Source organism: Rousettus aegyptiacus, unplaced genomic scaffold (genome assembly GCF_014176215.1).
Source record: "Rousettus aegyptiacus isolate mRouAeg1 unplaced genomic scaffold, mRouAeg1.p scaffold_m13_p_15, whole genome shotgun sequence".
Taxonomy (NCBI): domain Eukaryota; kingdom Metazoa; phylum Chordata; class Mammalia; order Chiroptera; family Pteropodidae; genus Rousettus; species Rousettus aegyptiacus.
In genome coordinates, this window is record NW_023416290.1 from 59944225 (window position 1) to 59962915 (window position 18691).

An 18691-nucleotide genomic window follows, 5' to 3' on the forward strand; every position below is an offset into this window, starting at 1 on the left:
GTTTCCGGGAGTGCTGGGCGGTTGCGTGCTGTGTCCGTCGGTTTCGCTTTTGGGTCTGGGCACAGGGCAGGCCGTGTGCTCCCTCCATTGCTCCCGGGCACAGCCATCGCGACCCCGGCCCAGGGCGGCCTCGCCTCACTTGGTGGGCCTGGAGCCTGGGCGCCACTGTCACGGTGAGCCGCGCCCCGCATGCCAGGGGCGCCCGTTGCCCCGTTCCCGCTGGGTGTGGGGGGGTGCCGACTCTGGCTGTTGACCTGGTTCCAGCGCTCTCCCAGGACTCCCCATAATCCCAGACTCGCCTGGGCAGCCCTGGGCCTCTGGGAAGGCGGTCCGTCGGGGCTCGGTTTGGGCTTGGCTGAGAGTGGGTGGGCGCCTTGGCTCTGATTTCAGACCAGCGCTGAGGCTTGGAGGCCTTCTACCGGAGTAGCACTGGCCTGGCCTGTCTCCCGCATCCGGGGCAGGCCAGCTTTGACATATGATCCCTGAAGCCCCAGCCTTGGACAGGTGGCTCCTGAAACTTCTGGCACAGAGAGAGCCCTGGGAGCTAGGGACACCCTGGCTGGGTCTTGCTGTGGGCTCTGCTGCCCAGTGCCCAGGAGGTGGCAGCTCCTGCCCCTTTCCCCGCCCTCTAAATGCTGCGGCCAGGGAGGCATCGGCCTGGGGGTCACCCCCAGGCCCCTGCCTTGCCCTGCCCCGCCTCAGTGGCCGCCCTAAGCCTCGTTGGGCTGACAAAGTGGTAGAAGCCTCCGTGGGTGGCCTCGGGCTGCCTGCCCCCATCACTGACCTCGAGTAGCCACCGAGTCATGACTTTGGGGTATCAGGAGTCCCGGGGTGTCTGTGCCAGGCCTTTCTTGGGCTTTGTGTGGGCACTCTGGTCCCAGTACACATGGCGTGAATGACGTCCCAGCCTGGAGGCGCTCGTGGCCCCTTGGAAGAGGAATGGACTAGTGGGTGGCGGGGTGGACACTATTTCTTTCTATATTGGGTCACGGTCAGGGCAGGAGCTCTCTGCCAATCAGGGCACCTCGGGACTGGCCACGCAGGGTTGCTCTAGAGGGAAAGAGCTCCCCGTCACTGAAAGCATCCAAGTACAGACCATTCCGCCATTTCCATCCCTGAGGGCGCAATGCCTGACCCCTCACGCGCCCTCCTCAGGAGCATGGCGTCGGCCTTCGAGGGCGTGGTCCGGAGCGTGGTCCGGGAGCTGGACCGCAGCAGAGAGCTCATCCCGGTGGACAGCCTGCTCACCTCCTCCAGCTACCAGCCCTACTGCCTTGTGGGCAGGAAGTGCTCCATCTCATCGTTCTGGAGACCCCGCTACACGTGCGTCAACCTGTCCATGAAGGACATCCTGGAGCCCAATGCCCCAGAACCAGGTACCCCACCTGGCGCTGAGGGGAGCAGATGCGGCCGGCCTGCCGCCTGCTCGGCGCCTCTGCGCACTCTGCCTCCACGGGGCAAGGCCTTTCAGAGCCCCTCCGCCTGGCAGGACAGGCACGGCGTGCGGCCTGGGCCTTCAGCTCTGGTCTCGTTCCAGCTGTCGAGCGTGTCGGGCCCTTCCACTTCCACGACACCATGGACGGGAAGCTGCAGGGCAGCGTGGAGCTGGCGGCCGCGGGACAGGGGACGTTAGCAGGCGGGGCAGTGGTGTCTGGCAGCTCCAGCGCCTCCATGAACGTGTGCATGCTGCGTGTGGCCCCCAACACCTGGGAGGCCCTGCACCAAGAGAGGTGAGCCCTGGGGGGGGGTCCCGCTGACCTCGGGTAGCCACTGAGTCATGACTTCGGGGTATCAGGAGTCAGGGGGTGTCTGTGCCAGCACAGCAGGAGGAAGTAGGGGTGAGCTGGGACCGGGGCAGGGGAAGGGGCTGCAGCGGGCAGGGGCCTGCATCCTGAGGGGCAGGGCTGCCAGGCAGGGCCCAGGGGGCTGGGTCAGGCTGAGCCTCAGGCCGCCGAGAGACTGGGCTGCTGGCTGGAGTGGACACGGAGACACCTCAGAGTGGTGACTTGAAAGGCCACCCCGTGCCTGGGCATCCACAGAGGTCCTGGTCGCCTCGGCCGCGTCACCCCCTTGGCGCACTACCTGGCAGCACAGAGGCCCGGGTCTGGCGGAGGAGAGCCGGGGCCGGTGGGCAGAGGCGGGAGAGGGCTGGCGTGCCCCTCTGTGAGCCTCCGGCCCACCTGCCACCTGTCACAGGCGCCTGCGACAGCCTGAACACAAAGTCCTGCAGCAGCTGCGGAAGCGCGAGGCTGACGTGTTCGTGGTGACCGAAGTGCTGCAGACGCAGGCGGAGATGGAGGTCACCCGGACCCACAAGCAGGAGGGCTCGGGCCAGTTTGCGCTGTCCGGACCCATCTGCTTGCAGGTGTGTGGTGAGGGCCGTGCCAAGGGCCGGGTCGGAGGGGAAGAGGGCAGCGTCCCCTGGCAGAGTCCTGCACCAGCCCACGTCCAGCCCCTCGACCCGGAGCCTGGCCCTGAGCCCAGATCTCCTTCTTAGGGCAAGGGCCAGGGCCACCTGAGCCGGAAGAAGACGGTCACCATCCCTTCAGGCAGTACCCTGGCCTTCCGGGCGGCCCAGCTGGTTATTGGCCCTGATTGGGGTGAGTAGGACTGAGGGGACTCTTGGGGCCCAGCCTCCATGACGAAGACGTAGGGAGGCCTGGGAAGAGCCTCCGGCTGGTTGGAAGTGCTGCGGGCACCTGGCTGCGCAGCTGTGTGGGGAGGGCCGAGGGTCCTGTGCTCTGGTGTGCGGGACCCGTGGCGCGGCGGGGGAGCTGTGCAGGGGGGCCCCAGCACGTGAGAGAAAGGCTGGGAGCACCAGCCAAGTGACCTGTCTCCCCACCTCTGCTCCTACCTGGCCACCAGACATCCTCTTCTTCCCAGACAAGAAGCAGAGGACCTTCGCACCGTCCCAGGCAGGTAAGTGGATGCACAGCCCCGCCCCTGCCCAGCAGGGCAAGAGGATGCTCCGGGATGGTATCTTCTGCTCTGCGCAGGACTCCTCTGGACTGCCTGAGCCTGCCCAGCTGTCCTCCCCGGGTAGGTGAGAGCCTGGCCCCGCCACGTGCCCAGCTCACTGCAGGGCTCGGGAGCCAAGGGAGGCCGATAAATGAGCGACACGAAGGGAAGGTGGGTCCCTGAGCTCCTGAGGAGCTTCAGACCTGGGACGGGGGCAGGGCTGGGGACTCGTCCGCACGGGACAGCACAGTGCAGGCCCGGACGCCCGAGGGCCGGGAGTGCGTGTGCACGAGGGCGACGTGGCAGCAGGCTGGCACCGTTGTGGCCCAGCCTTGTCCCCTGCCCTGGGCCAGCAGTGCAGGGGCGGGGCGAGGGCTCCGGGAAAGCCTCAGCCCTCTGGCTCGGGGACCCACACCCCGCACTGAGGCGCCCCGCCCCACTAGGCCACATGCGGAAGTCCTCCAGCTTCTCCGCGATGGAGGGTCTCTTTGACCGCCTCAAGTTCCAATCAGGTCAGTACCTTCGTAACCATTCCTGGGAACCCTTGTGGGTCCCCCTTCCTGCCCAGGGCTCTCCAAAGCCCTGTGGGCATCCAGACAATGCCAGTCCTGTCCCCACAGACGGGCCCGCTGAGCACTGGCTGGTGCCCACTGAAGACTTCCAGGGCCTACAGATGGAGGTGAGGGCCTGGGCCAGGGCCCTGGAGGACGCGTCCGCGACACTGTGTGGGCAGCTGCTGGGGGCCCTGGGGCAGGTGCTGTGGGACGAGCCGGCCTTGCAGGCCCTGGAGGAATCGGTGAGTGGGCCCCACGGGGGTGGGGGCGGGGGGCCACGGGGTCTGCGCTGGTCAGCCAGGCTCACTGACCGCCCGTGTCCCCAGCTGGAGCAGGGCCTGTGCTCCGGGCGGGCGGAGCCTCTGCACGGTCCGGCGGGCGCCGTCCTCGAGTGCCTGGTGCTCCGCTGCGGGACGCTGGTGGAGGAGCTGGCTGGGCCCGTCTTCTACCTGCTGGGAGCACTGGCTGGTGAGGGGCCCTAGGGGAGGTGCGGGGGGCTGGGATGGAGCTCCCCCGGCTGGCCTTCCAGAGCCGCTGCTGCATGGTCTGTCCGCAGCCCTGAGCGAGACCCAGCATGTGCTGCTGGCCAAGGCACTGGAGACCGGAGCCCTGCCGGAGTGGGTCAAGCTGGTAAGAGGGCGTGCGTGGTGGGAGGAGGGGCTTGGCCTGTGGTGTGGCCCAGCAGCATCTGGGAGGGGCCAGTGTGGGTGGGCACTGGATGCTTTGGGGTCCCACTGACACCCTCCTGCCCTGTCATGGCAGGTGGAGACCCTTCTGGAGCAGAGTACCCCATGGCAGGAGCGGGAGGCCATATCCCTGCCATCTGAGCTCCTGGAGAGCAGCTGGGGCTCTGAGGCACCCGCCTGGGTCCTGCTGGAGGAGTGTGGCCTAAAGCTGCAGGTGGGCGCCCCCCAGGTGTGCTGGGAGCCGGAAGCCCAGGGCCCCACGTGTGCACTCTACGCCTGCCTGGCCCTGCTGCTGAGGCTGAGCCAGCTGCGCTAGCCTGCAGACCTGTGCATGGGGTTGCTCGCACCCACCGGGCTGCCAGCTGGGGGGCAGGGGGCAGTGAGCCCGGCCCTGCCAAGTGCCCAGCTCCCCGCAGGGCTCGGGAGCCAGGGAACTCAGTAAATAAGACACACAAAGCGAAAATGGATCACTGAATTTTTGAGATGCCTTAGACCTGGGACAGGGGCAGGGGTGGGAATGTGTCCACATAGGACAGGGAGGGACCTGGGGACCAAGAGCAGGTGTTTCTTAAAGGTGCTCAAGGGAGCCTGCCCTGTGCTTGGACCCAGTCACTCTGGAATAAGCTGCCACGTGGCCGGAGCCTTGGCCCCTCCCCAGAATGCTGGCCTGTGGGACTGGGCAGAGCTGCAGGGTGGTCGGTGTGCCTCAGGAAGCCACGGAGGCTGCAGAGTCCAGAGCTGTGTGGGTGACAGGCACATGGACCCTGTACCCCTGGGGCGGCTTGAGGCTTGAGGCCTAGAGAAGCCGTGGCCCGCGAGTGGCTGGTCTTCTGTGCACGTTGCACCCAAATGCACCTACTAGGAGAAGTGGCTCTGGAAAGGCCGCCCCACTGAGTGGCAGAAGGCAGCGTCCGGGGCCCCACCGCGTTGGGGAGACAGCCCGGTCAGGGGCGGCGCCGAGCGGCCGGCCGGGCGAGGTCTGCCTTTCGGCAGTGGGAGGGGGCCGCTTGCCCCTCATCATGGCACTCCACGAGCACGCGGCTTTACAGCTCGCTGAGGAGAAGGGACAGTGGGTTCAGCTGTGGCCGGGACGCGAACCCCCACAGAAACCCAGGATCCAAGCCCAACGGTGAAATTAACACTAAAACGGAAGACGGTGTCCCCTAAACACCCCAGACCCAGTTACAGAAAGCCCCTCGAAATCGACTCCCGCACAGTGAGAGCTTGAGGATTCTCAGGCCTGTCTGTCCCTCCAGGGCCCACGGTCCTGTCTGGGAAGCCTCGTGAGGGTGACTGGACAGGCAGAAGCCAGGCGAGTGGGACCAGAGCAGCCGAAGTCTCAGCAGATGAGCGAGTACAGACTCACTGCCTCTGGGGCCGAGAGCGGGAAGGGCAGTCCCAGTCAGCCCCGCCCGGCCCCCATTTGCAGGGGCTGACTGTCGGCCCTCAGGTCCTCGGTCCCCCAAGGCCCTGAGGTCCCCAGTGACATACCCCACGTGGAGTATTTGGGCGTCAGACCAAAGCAGGAGGGCCGTACCAGGGAAGGTGGTGTGCTCGGCTCCCGGCCGCGGCAGATGGGGGACCTGGTCAGCACCGATGCTCGCGGGGGGCAGGGGCGACCTCCAGTGACATAGGCCACTGCTCCACCCGAGGCCTCGTGCGGCCCGCAGCAGAGAAGACCTTGAGAAGGGTCACATTCCCAGTGCCCAGCGGGCCTGGCCCTCAGGCCACGTGGGCTCTGTGAGCTGCAGCCTGGCAGGCAGGGCGTCCAGCAGGCTGCCGGCTACTTGGCAGGGCACATGGCAAGGAGGGGGCCATGTGACCAGGAGCAGCCAGCTGCGTGGTACGGGACAGCCTGCGATGGGGTGGGGCGTGTGGCCCAGGCCCTCCAGAAGTGGGGTGGGGGTGCTGCCTGTCTGAGCCCCCATCCGAGGCGGGCTCTCCTTTCCCACACGCGTCACCGTGAGGTTTGCCGCTGGCCTGTCCAGCTGTTCCCTCGGGCGGGGACAGGCGTGTGTTTGGTGGGAGAAGTGGGCACGAACGCTCACCCTGGGTCTGGCCCCTAGACTTCAAGGATGGGGGTCTGCCACAGAGGGGGTCCCTGCAGCTCCTGCTGAGCCCAGCCGGACCCAGCCTGAGTCAGGGTGCGTGAGGGGGCCCCTTGCAGACCCTGACTGTAGGATAGAAACGCAGCCCTGCCCGGGGGCCCCCTGACGGGGGAGTGCTTTGAGGACCCCAGAAGCCAGCACAGACGTCCAGGACGCGGCTGTGGCCTCCTTTCCTCCCCTCCCTGTCTCCTTCATGGGGGCCCCAGGGCCTCCTGGCCTGTCCGGCATGTCCCCCGATACCTTTCATGTAGTTCAAACTCATCGGGCATCGGCTTCATAGAATCCAGACTAGCACACCAGACCGGGACCCTGCACTGCCCTGGGGTGACCTCTGGGGCCCGACGCCTCCCCTTCGGCCCCCACCCCGTCGGTCCGGTGTGCCCGGGGCAGCCGCATGGCTTCTCCATGGTCTCAGCATCAACGCTGCCTGACCTGGCCCGCACCCTGAACCTGCCTGACCTCTAAGTCCGCGCCCGTGACCCTTACTCCTGCCCACAGGCTGCCTTACCTACAGCCCTAGTGCATCAGAGCCACGTCCGTAGCCCGGCCCCAGGCCCCAGGCCCCAGACAGACGCTGGAGCCCTTCATCCCTGTGCGTTTACTTCAGACACTCTCCATGGCCTGCCCCAAGGTGTCTCCAGGCTGGAGGGACTGCCCTCAGCCCTCCAAGAGCCGAGGCCTGAGGCAGCAGCTGGGGGGCAGGGGGGGCGGGGTGAGCATCCTGAAGGGCGGAAGAACCTTTCGAGGTGGTCTTCTGGGTGGGGGGGTTGGACCACAGCCTGCGGAGCCTCCGGGGGGCCTTGCCCCCGCCCGCCCGGTAGGTCCTCACGCCTGCGTCCTTCAGGCCCGGCGTGCGGGCTCACTCTGGTGCAGATGCAGATGCTGCTCCCCGCACCTAATCCCAGGCTGTGGTGTCCAGTGGAGAGGTCAGAGGACGCCGTCTGGAGAAGGCTCTGCTGGCGTCTGACGCAATGAACAGGAGCGAGGGGGTGTTCGGGACTGCTGCCAGGCTCGGGGCAGCAGGTGTGGACAGGAGGAAAGGTCAATGGCTTTTGAGCAAACAGGATCTGGCCAGGAAGCTCGGAACGTCAGGCCAGGACGTGGACTGGCAGGGAGTGGGGCCCCTGATGGGGGAGGGCTGTAGGGTGGCTGGGGGGGCGCTGCTGGGTGACTTGGGGGGGCGGCCCGGGAAGCGAGCAGCCTAACACGGCAGCAGCTCACAGGGCTGGGCCAGCTTCACAGTCGTGAGAAACCCCTGCAGTCCGGCAGGGTGCCTGGTGCCGGGAGCAACAAGGTCATCAGAAGCGGGTGTGGACTCGCACACGAGGACACACTGCAGGGAGGGCGCACACCCCTGACCTGTTCTGGGACCTCTTGCTCTAGGGACAAGGATAAGAAAAAGAGAAGAAATAGCTGGTAACATGGTGGTGGCCTGGAGGCTGCGTCTGGGAGTTGGCTGGAGTTTGTCATCACTAACCCGATAGTAACTAACAACAATAACAAAGCCGGCTTTGCGAGAGAGAATAAAAAGCCATGGAGATGGGGGGAGGGGGGTCCGGGGGCTCGCATTGCCATTCACCCCCTCTCCCTTATCCATGTTAGTTACTGCATTTCCAGACTCCGACTCTTCTTCCTAACCATCTCCACAACAGGCCCCCATCAGACGACCCTGGCTTGGAAAGTGGGGGTGGCAGGGCACACTCTGGGGACCTGGGAGAGCCACAGGCCTGAGGGGGCCCCTTGGGGGCGGCCTGGCGTCCAGAGCCAGGCCAGGGTGCCCCTCACGTGCAGTGTGCCAGGACCTACGCAGAGGATGGGCGCTAGGTCAGACTCAGCCGGGTCCGGAGCAGCCCCAGCGGCCAGCGAGGCTCCGGCGCTGGAAGGGGCTGTCGGGGTAGACAGGCGGAGGCCGGGCGGGGCGCGCGCGGCGCAGGCAGGGGAGGGGCAGGCGCAGGCCCCGCCCATGGCCCTGCGCCCGGGCCAGCTGCGCCACCTGCTGGGAGGATACTTGCGAAGCGGCAACCACAGCGGGCTCGGGGTCTCTCTGCAGCTGTCCCAGGTCTGTGGGGACGCGGGGGAGGGGGGGGCAGCTCAGGCAGGGTGGGAGGTCTCGGGACTGCCAAGCGCCCCGGGACCCCTGGCCCTCCACCCACCTGCTCCTGTCCACTCCGCCCCGAGCACCCACAGCCTCTCCAGGTCCCCACACCCTGGTGACTTGGGTGCTCACCACGGAACAGGGAGTCCAGCAGGTCCTGGTTGACGTGGCCGGGGCTGCTGTGATGCACAAGGAAGCCTGGACAAAGGTAAACGTGTGTGTGCTGGCCCCGCGCCCCCAGCAGGGAGGGGCTCGCCCAGTTCCCAGAGCTCTGGGGACAGGGACATTGTGACACCCGGACTGCCTCACCGATGAGCACTATGGCTGCCCGGCGCAGGGGGCCCTGTGGGCTCTGCAGGTAGCCCTGGGTTTGGCTCAGGAACCTGGGTGCGTGGCTCGGGTACCACTGAACCTGGGGACAGAAGAGCTCATGGCAGGACATGGGGGCCAATCCCATAGGGAGAGGAGGTGGCAGCAGTGAGCCCAGGGGCTGAGGTCCCTCAGGCGCCCTCAGAGCAAGGGGTCAGGGCCTGAGATTTTAGACCCTGTCTGGGAAGGCCATGGAGACTCAGTTTCGGGGGAGTGGCCCCAGTGTGTACTGGACCAAGTGGGCAGCTGACCACACCCAATCGCTGAGACTGTCCTCCCCTACTGACCAGTCGGTGGCAGATGCGGCTTAGGGCCTCAGGGCTGTCATAGTGGGCCACAGTGACAATCTCCTCTAGAAGACTCCACCTCAGGGCTTGGTCACAGCGGGCCAGGGTCCACTCTGAGCTCTGGTACAGGAGAAGGGAGCTGGATCAGAGGTCCGGAAAGTGGCAGAGGTGGCCCAGGGAGTGGCCAGCGCGAGGGATGGAGACGCCCAGGGCAGAAGGCCCGGGAGCATGGGAGCCCAGGACGCCTGCATCTGAGGTCCCTGGCCTGCCATCTTTGGCGAGGCAGTGGGGTGGGGTCGGCGGGGTTGGATGGGGACACGGGTGGGACAGTCTTGGCGGGCAGCTGACCTCGGCAGCGTCCAGGCTGGGGTCATGCAGGCGCAGCAGCAGCGGCACGAAACTCTTCAGCACCAGCTTCCGCAGGGGACCTCGGAGCCCCAGGCGGAGGCCACCGCGGCCTTCCCGCACCAGCGTCCCCAGGAGCCCTATCGCAGAGGCGCGGACGGAGTCCCGGGCCTGCGTGGGAGGGCGCGGTCAGGGGGCGCCAGGGGGGGAGGGTCTCAGGAAGGATGCTGCCTGGGGGTGCGATCTGGAGGCCCAGAGCAGGGCCTGGGGGAGCCTGGGGGCAGGGCCTGTGCTTGGCAGGTTTGGGCGAGGGAGCCTGGAGGGGTGGGGTATCGCTCACATCATCCAGCAGCGGCGCCAGGCGCGGCCCCAGCTGGGTGCTCAGGAGCCGCACGGGTGCCCGTGGCCGCAGCAGGACCCTCCGCAGCGCGCCCAGCGCAGCACCCACGAGCCGCGCGTCGGCCTCGCCCAGTGCGCCCAGGAGCGCGGGCAGCAGCGCACTCACGTGCCGCGCCTGTGGGGGCAGGGGTCGTGGGCGGGGGTGGTGGGCGGCCGCTCGCAGACCCCGCCGGCTCCCGCCCGGTGCCGCGCCCGGCGCAGCCGCTCACCTTCCGCTGGTTGAGCGCGAGGTGGCCGAGGCCCAGCAGGCCCAGCCAGCGCACGGTGGGCTCGGGGTCGCGCTGCCAGGTGTGCAGCCGCTCCAGGACGCGCTCCTCCCGCAGGAGCCGCGCGGTGGGCCCGCTCTGCAGCAGCTGAGCGGGGGACACGGGCTCAGCACACTCCCGTCTCAGCGAAGGCAGTGCTGCTTAGGGCGAGGTCCCCAGCCGCCCCTCACACCCCTCCCGGAAGCAGGCTCACCCCAGTGAAGAAGGCCATGGCAGTGAGGCGCTGCGCCTCGTCCGGGCTGCACAGCCGGGGCAGCAGCTCAGCGAACAGGCCTCGCAGGTGGTGGTCTGCGTGGGCCACCATGGCGCTGGGTGGGGAGAAACGGCAGCTCTGCCCCTGGCTTACAGCTTCGCCCCTGGGCCTACAGCCTCACGCCTCGAGAATCTCCCACACAACCGCCTTCCCCGCACCTGGCCAGCAGCAGGACGCCCTCCAGGTGGGTGTGGGCCGCCGCCAGCCTCCTCCAGCCTCCAGCCTGCTCCATGCAGGTGACCACCATGCGGGCTCCATCCCCAGTAAGCAGGGCCTTCAGGGCGTCCACGGTGCAGCTGGGGGGGGCACAGTGGCGAGGGCAGTGAGGGCAGCGAGGGCACTGGCCCCGCCCTCACTGCCCCCGGTGTGACTTCCTCACCTGGCGTGGCTGTGAGGTGGCCCTCTTTGGGATGGGGCCCGAGTCTTAGGGGTGTCAGGGGAGCGTGCGCCCTGGGCCAGCCCGTGCAGCTGTGTGACCAGCGCGAGGAGGAGGTGTGGGTAGAAGCCCCGCGTAGCACCCACACAGCCAGACACAGCCAGCATCTCCCCAAGGGCGCAGGTGGCCTAGGGAACAAGCAATGCGCTCAGGTTGGGGCGCACTGCACCCAGACGGGGACAGAGCCTCAGGCACTCGAAGGGCACGACGGAAGCGTGTGACTCGGGCGATACCCTGCTGCCCCTGCCCCCTTGGGCAGGAGGCGGGGGTGTCCCCTGGCAGGGCTGGCTGGGTCACCTACAGCCAGTGCCTCCAGCTCAAGTCCCGCCGTGTCCTTCAGCACCCACAGCAGCTGCAGCAGCACCTGCCCGTTCACACGCTGGTTCCGACCCAGACTGCTCCACAGCTCGGCCGCCGCCCTGGGGGTGCAGGCGCCTGACCCGGGGTCCCATGCTGGGGCAGCGGGAGACCCCAGGCCAGAGTGGAGGCAGCCACGAGGACTCTGGCGGAGAGAGGGCAGGTAAAACCTCCCTCCCCCCACCCCCCCCCCCAATCCCAGAGAAATAAAGTGAGCGGTGTGTGTGCAGACCAGAACCGGGCAGGGTCGCAGGCCCAGCAGCCTGGTGCGGGCCGGTGACCATGGAACAAACCCGGTGTGATAAGCAGTCACGTAGAAAACAAAACCAGACCACTTCTCCTGGGGTGGATGAAACTAAAGAGCCAGGGGCACCGGGGCACAGAAGCCACCTGGCGTGCTCCCCCCGCCTCAGTGCGCACCCCCAGGCTGGCAGGCTCCACACCAGGAACCCAGGACGAGGGCCCCGAGGTGGAAGGGGAGAGGAAGTGGAGGGGGCAGGAGCCCCATCCACGCCTGCCCCACTGGGGCCAGACTCCACTGCGGAGCAGGAAGGGGGAAGGAAGCCACGTGGGGACAGCAGGCATGGCCCCCGGGGCGGGTCGCGGCGGGTCGCGGGTTACCGGGCCGGGGGCAGCGAGCAGGGCAGCAGTGCGCGCACCACGTCCTGAGCGTGCTCCAGAGCCAGCGCGCTCAGCACTCGCAGGGCTGCCCGGCGGGGCCTCCCCTCCGCCAGGCTGGGCACCTGTGCCAGCAGTCCGAGCACCAGGGCGCGCACCTGGCGTAGAGAGGCAGGTGCCGGCGGTCAGGCTTCCTCGAACCCCAGATGCTACCTTCTGTACCCCACAGGCAGGTGCAGCCTCAAAGGGGCGTGTGTGCCTGGCTTCCCGCCCCAACCCCCGCCTCGGAGGGACGGGCGGCAGTTCCCGGAGGGGACAGGAAGGGGATGCGGGCTGACCTGGTCCTCCAGCAGCTCCCCTCGGGCTTCCAGGGCTGAGGACAGGCTGAGTGCTGTTGCCTGTGTCCCCATGAAGCCAGCCTCTTCCAGGCAGGCAGCCGTGTACAACGCCAGGTCTGCGAGGGGCCCCTCCCCCCAGGAACTTGGGGGAACCTAGGGCAGGGGGGACGGAGTGAATGGCTCTCGGGCCTGCCCCGGCTCTCCTCTCCCGGCCCCCTCCCAGGTCCCCTCCCCACCCTGCCCCCCAGGCCTGTCCCCCGGGCCTCCCTTCCATCCCACTCACCTGATGGGGTCTCTCTGAGGCTGGCTCCTGCTCACGCAGTGGGGAGCAGGGCTCGGGAACGGCGGCGGGGACGGTGGCTCTATTCCCAGGCTCTGCCTCAGGTTCTGGCTCAGGTTCAGGCTGTGGGCCTTTGGGAGGGGGTCTCACGGGCTGTCCCTGGCTGGCCCGGATCCCTTCAGCCAGAGCTGTCAGGGTCAGGGCCCCCACAGGGGCCCCACGGGCTCGGCCCCACACTCCCCCAGCCATGGCGGCCGCACACAGGGCCTGCCACTGGTCCCCCCAGAAAGGCGTGCCCAGGCCTGACCTAGAAGCAGCCCTGAAGGGGCGGGACCAGGGAAAGGTGTGTGCGTGTGTGTGTGTGTGTGTGTGTGTGTGTGTGTGTGTGTGTGAAAGAGAGAGAACACTCAGAACTTAGCTGGGGTTGGGAGCCATACGGAGGTGTCCCCAGGCATGGTGCCCACTGGGGGCTTATGAAAGGCCCTCAGTGCTCCTGCCCAGGCGTCCAAAGCCTGAGTATCTGAGGTCTGCCTCTGGCTCTGCAGAAGGGGCAAGACTCCCAGGAGATGGTGAGTCTGCGAGGGGAGGGGAAGAGGGCCCTTGACCCTGACCTCCAACCCTGCTGGGCAGGGGTGTCAGGGCCCTGGGGAGTTCCCAGCAGGGTCGAGTCTGGGCCCAGCCCCGAGATGAGTCCTGGGCTGATTCAGCTCTAAAGCAGTCTGGTCCAGGTGGGGCCTGGGGCCAGGGGCTGGGCTGCCCCCACGGCATTCCAAGCTAGCTAGACATTCTGGGGACAGGGGCGATTGGGAGAGCTGTCACCACTTCTGAGCTGGGGCCGCCGTGGGGCAGAGCAAGGGAGGCAGAGGGGCTGCACCTGCCTCCTCCCAGGCTCCCCCAGGCGATGGCTGAGCCACTGTTGGGCTGGACCTTCTGGTCCTGGACAGTTCTGAGGTGTGCCTCCCCCTAGTGCTGGGCCCAGGATTCCTGGCACCTAGCAAGTGAGCACACAACCGAGAAGTTGTGACCTGTGGGAACTTGGGAGCTGTTTCTGGCATGAGCATGCGCACGCATGTGGGTCCAAGCCTCACGCTCTCCAGGGCTGGCCTGACCCGCCTCTGCCCTAAATCCCCACTTGTCACCTTAACCTAGCAACACATCCGGCACTGTCCAGGCTGACCCCAGGGAGCCAGGAGAGCCGGTTGGACCAAATACCTGGGCAAGCGGAAGTGCTCTGGTTAGGAAGTGCTCTGGTGAGCGCCCCGACAGCCCGCATTCCACCGGGCCCTGTGCCACCTCCTGTAGCCACGGGAGAGGCCCAGGTCCCCCGCCCTGTCTCCCAGAGCCTGGAGGGCTGAGCACTTCCTCTGCAGCCTGAGTTCCAAAGCCGGGGCAGACCCGACAAGCTGGCCAGCAGAGCCAGGGCCAGCCCAGGACTGCTGGCCAGGTGCCCAGAGCTGAGCCACCGCCTGGCCATCAGCTTCTTCACTGGCTCTAACACAGGCCCCTGCCTTTCTCCTCTCCCTTTCCAGGGCTGCTGGGTCGGGAGCGGGGTCCCCAAGGCCCGGGCCTGGCCAGCCCCGTGATGATGCCAGGGTCTGGAGGGCCAGATGGGTGGCTTCCAGGGAAATGGCCTCTAAGGCAGAGCTGTTTGGGGTTGGCAGCAGCAGCTGGGGCTTCTCCTCGCTTGGGAAACTTGAGGTGTTCCCTTGTCCTGAGCCTAGGATAGTGCCCTTGGCAGGTGTGGGAGCCTAGAGCAATGCTCAGACACAGGAGGCCCTGAGCCCCTCAGTCTGGTACCTCATCCCCGCCCCGTGGCATCTGCTGCTGAGCCTCTAGCAGGCAGAGGCCCTCTGCAGTAATTCCCCCCACCCCTGGCTGGTCACCAAAGTCCACTCTTCCCCGCAGCCCTGCCCTCTCCAGCCTCAGATCCACCCCTAACGTCCAGCTTCCTGAGCCTGGACGCTCCCAGCCACCCTCAGGCCCCAGCACAGGGCTGCCTCCCCACGCTGGAGGGGCCTGGGCCTTCCTGGCGACGAGAACCTTCATTCTTGATTCCCAACTCCAGCCCACCTGGGAGGCCCTGGGGGTTGGTGAGTAATAGGCTGGGTGCAGAAACGACACGTGACAAGTTGTGGGGTGCAGTGAGTAACTCGTGTTAATTTCAGGCAGCCCCACTATGAGGCTCTCACTGGGGTCCTCGAGCCCTCAGCCTTTCCACCAGGGCCTGCAGCTTCTCGGACAGCGCCACCTGCAGGGAGGAGAGGAGGGGACGGTGGCTGGCTGTGGGCACAGAGAACACAGGGCGGGTTGCTGACCGGTGTCTTCCACCCACCTGGTACAGCTCCGGCTGCTCCAGCCGCCTGTGCACGGGGCTGAGCCGGCTCAGGGACAGCTGGGCTAATGCTCTAGCTTCAGCCAGAGGTGGGAGGGGCTCGCACAGCTGGGAGAAGAGGGAAGGAAGGGGTTGGCTTACACAGTGGTCAAGGCTCCGATTTGGGTTGCAGGTTCAGACTAAGGGGGTAGGTAGGGAGGGGTCACCTGTCCCTGCTGGACCCAGAGTCGCAGTAGTGGCTCCACGTGGGCCGGCGTCACAATACAGGGCTCCCGTGCCCCTCGAGGCCAGACCCTCAGCTCCTGGCCAGCCTGGGGTGGTGGCTCCTCTGCCAACTGCAGCACGTCCAACAGGGGAGACCCTGTGCATGGGCGGAGGGGCACCCAGAATAATGTAGGGCCTGGGGCCTTGAGGGGGACCGCAGAGGGGTGGGAGGGCCTCACCGTCCGAGCCCAGGAGCCGGAAGGCGGCCTTGCTCCCAGGCAGTGTCTGCTTCTCGGGGTCCTCAGTCAGCTTCATTCGTGGTTGGCCTCGCACGGACACCAGCTGCAGTGACAGGGTGTTGGGAGAGCTGGGCCCTTGGCACCCCGGCCCGCACCCCCACTGGACGCCCTGTCTCCACCTTGTAGACGCAGCCCAGGGAAGGTTGGCGGGGGCAGGTGACCACGCTGGCGCCAATGCCAATGACATTCACCTCACTGCCCTGGAGAAGGGGACAAGAGGGAGAGCTCAGGCAGCATCCGCGGGAGCAGCCCCCCCCCACCTCCTGCCGCCCCGCCCCCCCCACCCCGCCCCACCCCACCTCTTGGACCAGGCGGGCCAGCTCCCCCTCATCAATGTTGTTGCTGACAGCGATGGGGACGGACTCCAGCCAGGGCACCTGGAACCTATAGCGGGGGCCAGGCCCTCAGAAGCTCCCGATCCGCCCAGACTCCCTCCCTCCCCCACCCATGGGGACCCTGCCCTGGCCTCCTGACCAGGGCCACAACTTCGCCACTGAGGGCTGTTCTCCCTCCCTCCTTCTGCCCCACCCTGATACTCCTGCCCCAGAGGGGGGTCCCTCGGCAGGCCAAGCCCCTCCCAGGGGCTCACTGGGCTGCAGTGGTCCTGAAGAGCCCACGGATCTCCTGGGCCTGCCGAAGCAGGTCACCGCTGTCCAACCTCACGCCCACCGCGTGGTAGCCCAGCTCCCCCAGAGCCAGGGCGACGGCCAGGAAGTTGGGAAGCCCGCTCCTGCGGGCAGAGACCAGGGGGTCGGGGGGCTGCGGCTGCTGTGCTGAGCCCCCCAGGTGGTGCCCAGGCCTCACCTCCGCACACTGTAGGTGTCCAGCAGGCCCTGGAAGGCCCGAGGAAAGGCCAGGGCATAGGCCACGAAGGCCGCCCGCTCCCCCGGGTGCGGGTCCTGCACCCCCAGCCCCATGTAGGTACAAACGCGCTCCAGCCACACCTCCACGCTGGCGGCCAGGTCCACCCTGGGGCCCTGACCAGCAGCCGGGGCCAACATCTAGGGCAAGGGGTCGGCGGAGGATGAGGGACCCGGAGTGCAGGGTGGGGCCTGGCTCACCCCAGGTGGCGGGTCCGAGCCGGGGTGAGGCCACCCGCCTGCCAGCTGCCCTGTGCGGCACTGCTCTGCCTGCCCAAGGCATGGCTTCCCAGCGAGGCCTGGCCCATCCCTCCCCCAGGCGAGGCTGGCCTTGGGGTCTGCCCTCTAGGGTGCAGCTGGAGAGGGGTACTGACCGGGTCGGGGGGCACCTCGGTGCCTGAGAAGGAAGTGACGAAGGAATGTGCCAGGGTTCCCACCACGGGGACTCCGCGCAGCTGTCCCGCCAGCATATTGCTGCTGCCATCGAAGCCTAGGCCGGAGCATCAGGCAGGGGCGGAGAACTTCAGGCGGCGGGGCTGGGGGCTCTGGGCAGGGCCTCCCCGCTTGGCCTCCCTTCCCTGGCGCTCACCCCCCAGGTAGCTGTAGGTGGAGGCCGTGAGGCCCGCGTCTGGGCCCTGAGCGCGCCGCAGCCCCATCTCCAGCAGCCGTTTCTCCGGCCCCGCGATCAGGCGAAGCCGCGCGGCGTTGGTGGAGATGAGGCTGTGGAGATAAAGAGGGTAGCGCACCTGCAGTGAAGGTCACGAGGCCACCTGAGCCCTGCAGCCTCTTCCAGACCCTGCGTCCCACCCACGGAGCTCGGGCTCGGGCGCACGGAGCCACGCCCACACCCGCAGGGGCCGGCCCCCCGCAAGCCCGCGCTCCGGCTCGGCGGCGCCCCCTGCCGGTCGGCCCCACCTGGCGTAGCCGACCAGACAGAGGAGCGGCGTCTCCAGCAGCTGCACCACCAGGAGCGGCCCGGACACCTGCAGCAGCGGCACCTGCGGGGAGGGTGTCAGCTGGGTGCTGCCCGGCCCCACTCAGGCCCGCCCCTGCGCCCTGCTCGGCCCGCACTCACGCCGGGGAAGACGAGGGAGCCCTCGGGCAGGGCCCGCACCGTCACCCCGGAGCAGTCCAGAGCCCGGAGGTGCTCGAAGAACGCGGGGTCAGTGTCTGGGGGCAGCACCGAGGCCAGGAACTGCACGTCTGGGGACGACAGAGGCCCGCGTGGGCTGGGGCGAGCGCGCGACCGTAGGGTGCTCGTGGCGGAGACGGCTCGTCGGGTCGCGGGAAGGGAGGGGTCGTGTCGGGTTGGCGGGGCCCCTGGCGGGGACAAGGCGCCGTGGGGTACCTGCGTCCCGCAGGCGGAAGGTGCGCAGGAAGCGCACGCAGTCGTGCAGCCCCGCGGCCAGGGCGAAGGCGCCGCCGAACGGGCAGCAGCGGAAGAAGAGCTCGAATTCGGCGGGGTCGCGCGCCCGGCCCGCGCGCCAGTAGCCCAGCGCCATGGTGGCCTGGTAGAGGTCGGTGAGCAGCGGCCGCACCACCGCACGCTCCTCGGGATCCTGCTCCGCAGCCATCACGCTCCGGCCTCCCTACTGGGCCCACGTGACACCACGCTCCCCAATAGCCGGTGCCCAGGGGCAGCTTATGCAAGACACTCCGGGAACTGGGAGCCCGCGGGTGCGGTCACCGGGGCAACAGCCGCCTTCCCCGACAGCTAGAAAGGGCGGCGGGGGGAAGGGGGGGTTGGTGGGGGGCGCCCTGCCGGCCTGCAGACAGAAGGGTCCCAGTGGCCAGACCCAGGCGGCATGTGCCCCGTCTGGCCCCGCTCCCTGGCGGGGAATTCCTGGCAGCGGGTACCGAGGGCAGTGATGATTCCACCTCCCCCTAGATTGTCCCCCCCCCCGAGACCTGGGGAGAGGTGATTCAGAAGTCAGCAGGGACACTTGGGTGGGACCCACGTATGATCGGCATCAGGGAGCCAGGCGTGCCCCTAGCTGGCTCCAAGGCTTTAGGGTCCTGCATCCTAAGCCCCACGGGAGTCCAGCAAAACTGACGGGAACCTCGAGGGTCCGCACCACCAAGGGGCCTGGAGCACCCCAGCTCTGACCAGGGCGGCAGCCTGCACCTTTTGCAAATCCCAAGGACAACTGTCTCACCAGCTGCGCTGGCCAATAGGCCAGGGAAGGAACCCTAAGTGGTGGAGTACTACTTAGGACGGGGAGAAGGCCAGCGACACCTAGGCAGTTTGTCACGTGCACCTGGGAGCGGGCTAAGCGCCCCCTGCAGGACTGGAGGAGAGGCCCAGGGCCACAGGGGCCTCAGGAGAGCCCAGCAGCCTCCTCTTCCTAGAGTCTGAGAAGTGGCAGGTTTCGCACAGGTCCAACCTGGTGGGGCAGGTGACTATGGTCACAAGCAGCAGGGCCAGGGTGGCTGCTGGGACCTTCTTCCTGCACAGCTGCTGGTTGAAACTTTTGCTCAGCTGGGAATAGCCGACAGGAAGTAGACTGGAGAGTAGAGGCCGGATGTCTCTTGGCCCTCCAAAGACCCCTACAGGGAAGGAGCCCGGGCGTGCCAGGGACAGGCTTCGACAACTTGAAATGGACGTGGCACGCGACGGGCAAGTGAAGACAGGAGGGCCGCCGAGAGA

General features: G+C 67.6%; 3 protein-coding genes across 7 annotated transcripts; 1 reads left to right on the forward strand and 2 right to left on the reverse strand.

Annotated features, from left to right (window-relative positions):
• Positions 1 to 18: 18 nt before the first annotated feature.
• On the forward strand, positions 19 to 4661 carry GSDMD (gasdermin D). 4 transcript variants are annotated; one of them, XM_036233144.1, is made up of 11 exons: positions 19 to 173; positions 1156 to 1376; positions 1538 to 1730; positions 2197 to 2365; positions 2498 to 2600; positions 2866 to 3039; positions 3402 to 3470; positions 3579 to 3754; positions 3839 to 3980; positions 4069 to 4142; positions 4275 to 4661. In XM_036233144.1, the coding sequence occupies exons 2-11, from the start codon at positions 1160 to 1162 to the stop codon at positions 4512 to 4514; spliced, it is 1557 nt and encodes a 518-aa protein (XP_036089037.1). In that variant the 5' UTR covers positions 19 to 173; positions 1156 to 1159; the 3' UTR covers positions 4515 to 4661. The 4 variants fall into 4 exon arrangements, with proteins under 4 accessions (XP_036089037.1, XP_036089038.1, XP_036089040.1 ...); XM_036233145.1 differs by having other exon boundaries at positions 2884 to 3039; XM_036233147.1 differs by having other exon boundaries at positions 2884 to 2919.
• On the reverse strand, positions 4661 to 14370 carry MROH6 (maestro heat like repeat family member 6). Its single transcript, XM_016139257.2, has 14 exons — positions 12353 to 14370; positions 12070 to 12222; positions 11735 to 11889; positions 11058 to 11175; positions 10700 to 10884; positions 10479 to 10616; positions 10261 to 10375; positions 10011 to 10154; positions 9743 to 9916; positions 9406 to 9573; positions 9058 to 9177; positions 8711 to 8813; positions 8534 to 8599; positions 4661 to 8367 (listed from the first exon to the last, which is right to left on the reverse strand). Exons 1-14 carry the CDS (start codon positions 12596 to 12598, stop codon positions 8138 to 8140), a joined length of 2115 nt encoding a protein of 704 aa, XP_015994743.2. The 5' UTR covers positions 12599 to 14370; the 3' UTR covers positions 4661 to 8137.
• A 111-nt stretch (positions 14371 to 14481) lies between these two features.
• NAPRT (nicotinate phosphoribosyltransferase) lies at positions 14482 to 18686 on the reverse strand. Of its 2 annotated transcripts, XM_016139221.2 has the most exons (13): positions 17393 to 18686; positions 17120 to 17247; positions 16960 to 17042; positions 16634 to 16764; positions 16419 to 16534; positions 15989 to 16185; positions 15774 to 15914; positions 15484 to 15568; positions 15304 to 15384; positions 15125 to 15227; positions 14888 to 15042; positions 14682 to 14789; positions 14482 to 14597 (listed from the first exon to the last, which is right to left on the reverse strand). In XM_016139221.2, exons 1-13 carry the CDS (start codon positions 17616 to 17618, stop codon positions 14535 to 14537), a joined length of 1617 nt encoding a protein of 538 aa, XP_015994707.2. In that variant the 5' UTR covers positions 17619 to 18686; the 3' UTR covers positions 14482 to 14534. The 2 variants fall into 2 exon arrangements, with proteins under 2 accessions (XP_015994707.2, XP_036089036.1); XM_036233143.1 differs by lacking the exons at positions 16634 to 16764; positions 16960 to 17042; positions 17120 to 17247; positions 17393 to 18686 and adding an exon at positions 16791 to 16914.
• Between the last annotated feature and the right edge of the window lie 5 nt (positions 18687 to 18691).

What these genes read in the sequence shown, in the direction of transcription:
- GSDMD (XM_036233144.1), top strand. Translation starts at nt 1,160, where the DNA reads ATGGCGTCGGCCTTCGAGGGCGTGGTCCGGAGCGTGGTCCGGGAGCTG. An exon ending in GAGGCCCTGCACCAAGAGAG is followed by an intron (nt 1,731 to 2,196) that starts GTGAGCCCTGGG and finishes CACCTGTCACAG; the next exon opens with GCGCCTGCGACAGCCTGAAC. An exon ending in GGTTATTGGCCCTGATTGGG is followed by an intron (nt 2,601 to 2,865) that starts GTGAGTAGGACT and finishes CCTGGCCACCAG; the next exon opens with ACATCCTCTTCTTCCCAGAC.
- MROH6 (XM_016139257.2), bottom strand. Translation starts at nt 12,598, where the DNA reads ATGGCTGGGGGAGTGTGGGGCCGAGCCCGTGGGGCCCCTGTGGGGGCC. An exon ending in GGCGTCCTGCTGCTGGCCAG is followed by an intron (nt 10,376 to 10,478) that starts GTGCGGGGAAGG and finishes CTCCCCACCCAG; the next exon opens with CGCCATGGTGGCCCACGCAG. An exon ending in GGCAGCCATAGTGCTCATCG is followed by an intron (nt 8,600 to 8,710) that starts GTGAGGCAGTCC and finishes ACCTTTGTCCAG; the next exon opens with GCTTCCTTGTGCATCACAGC.
- NAPRT (XM_016139221.2), bottom strand. Translation starts at nt 17,618, where the DNA reads ATGGCTGCGGAGCAGGATCCCGAGGAGCGTGCGGTGGTGCGGCCGCTG. An exon ending in CCGAGGTGCCCCCCGACCCG is followed by an intron (nt 16,186 to 16,418) that starts GTCAGTACCCCT and finishes CCCTTGCCCTAG; the next exon opens with ATGTTGGCCCCGGCTGCTGG. An exon ending in TTCAGGACCACTGCAGCCCA is followed by an intron (nt 15,569 to 15,773) that starts GTGAGCCCCTGG and finishes CCCCCGCTATAG; the next exon opens with GTTCCAGGTGCCCTGGCTGG.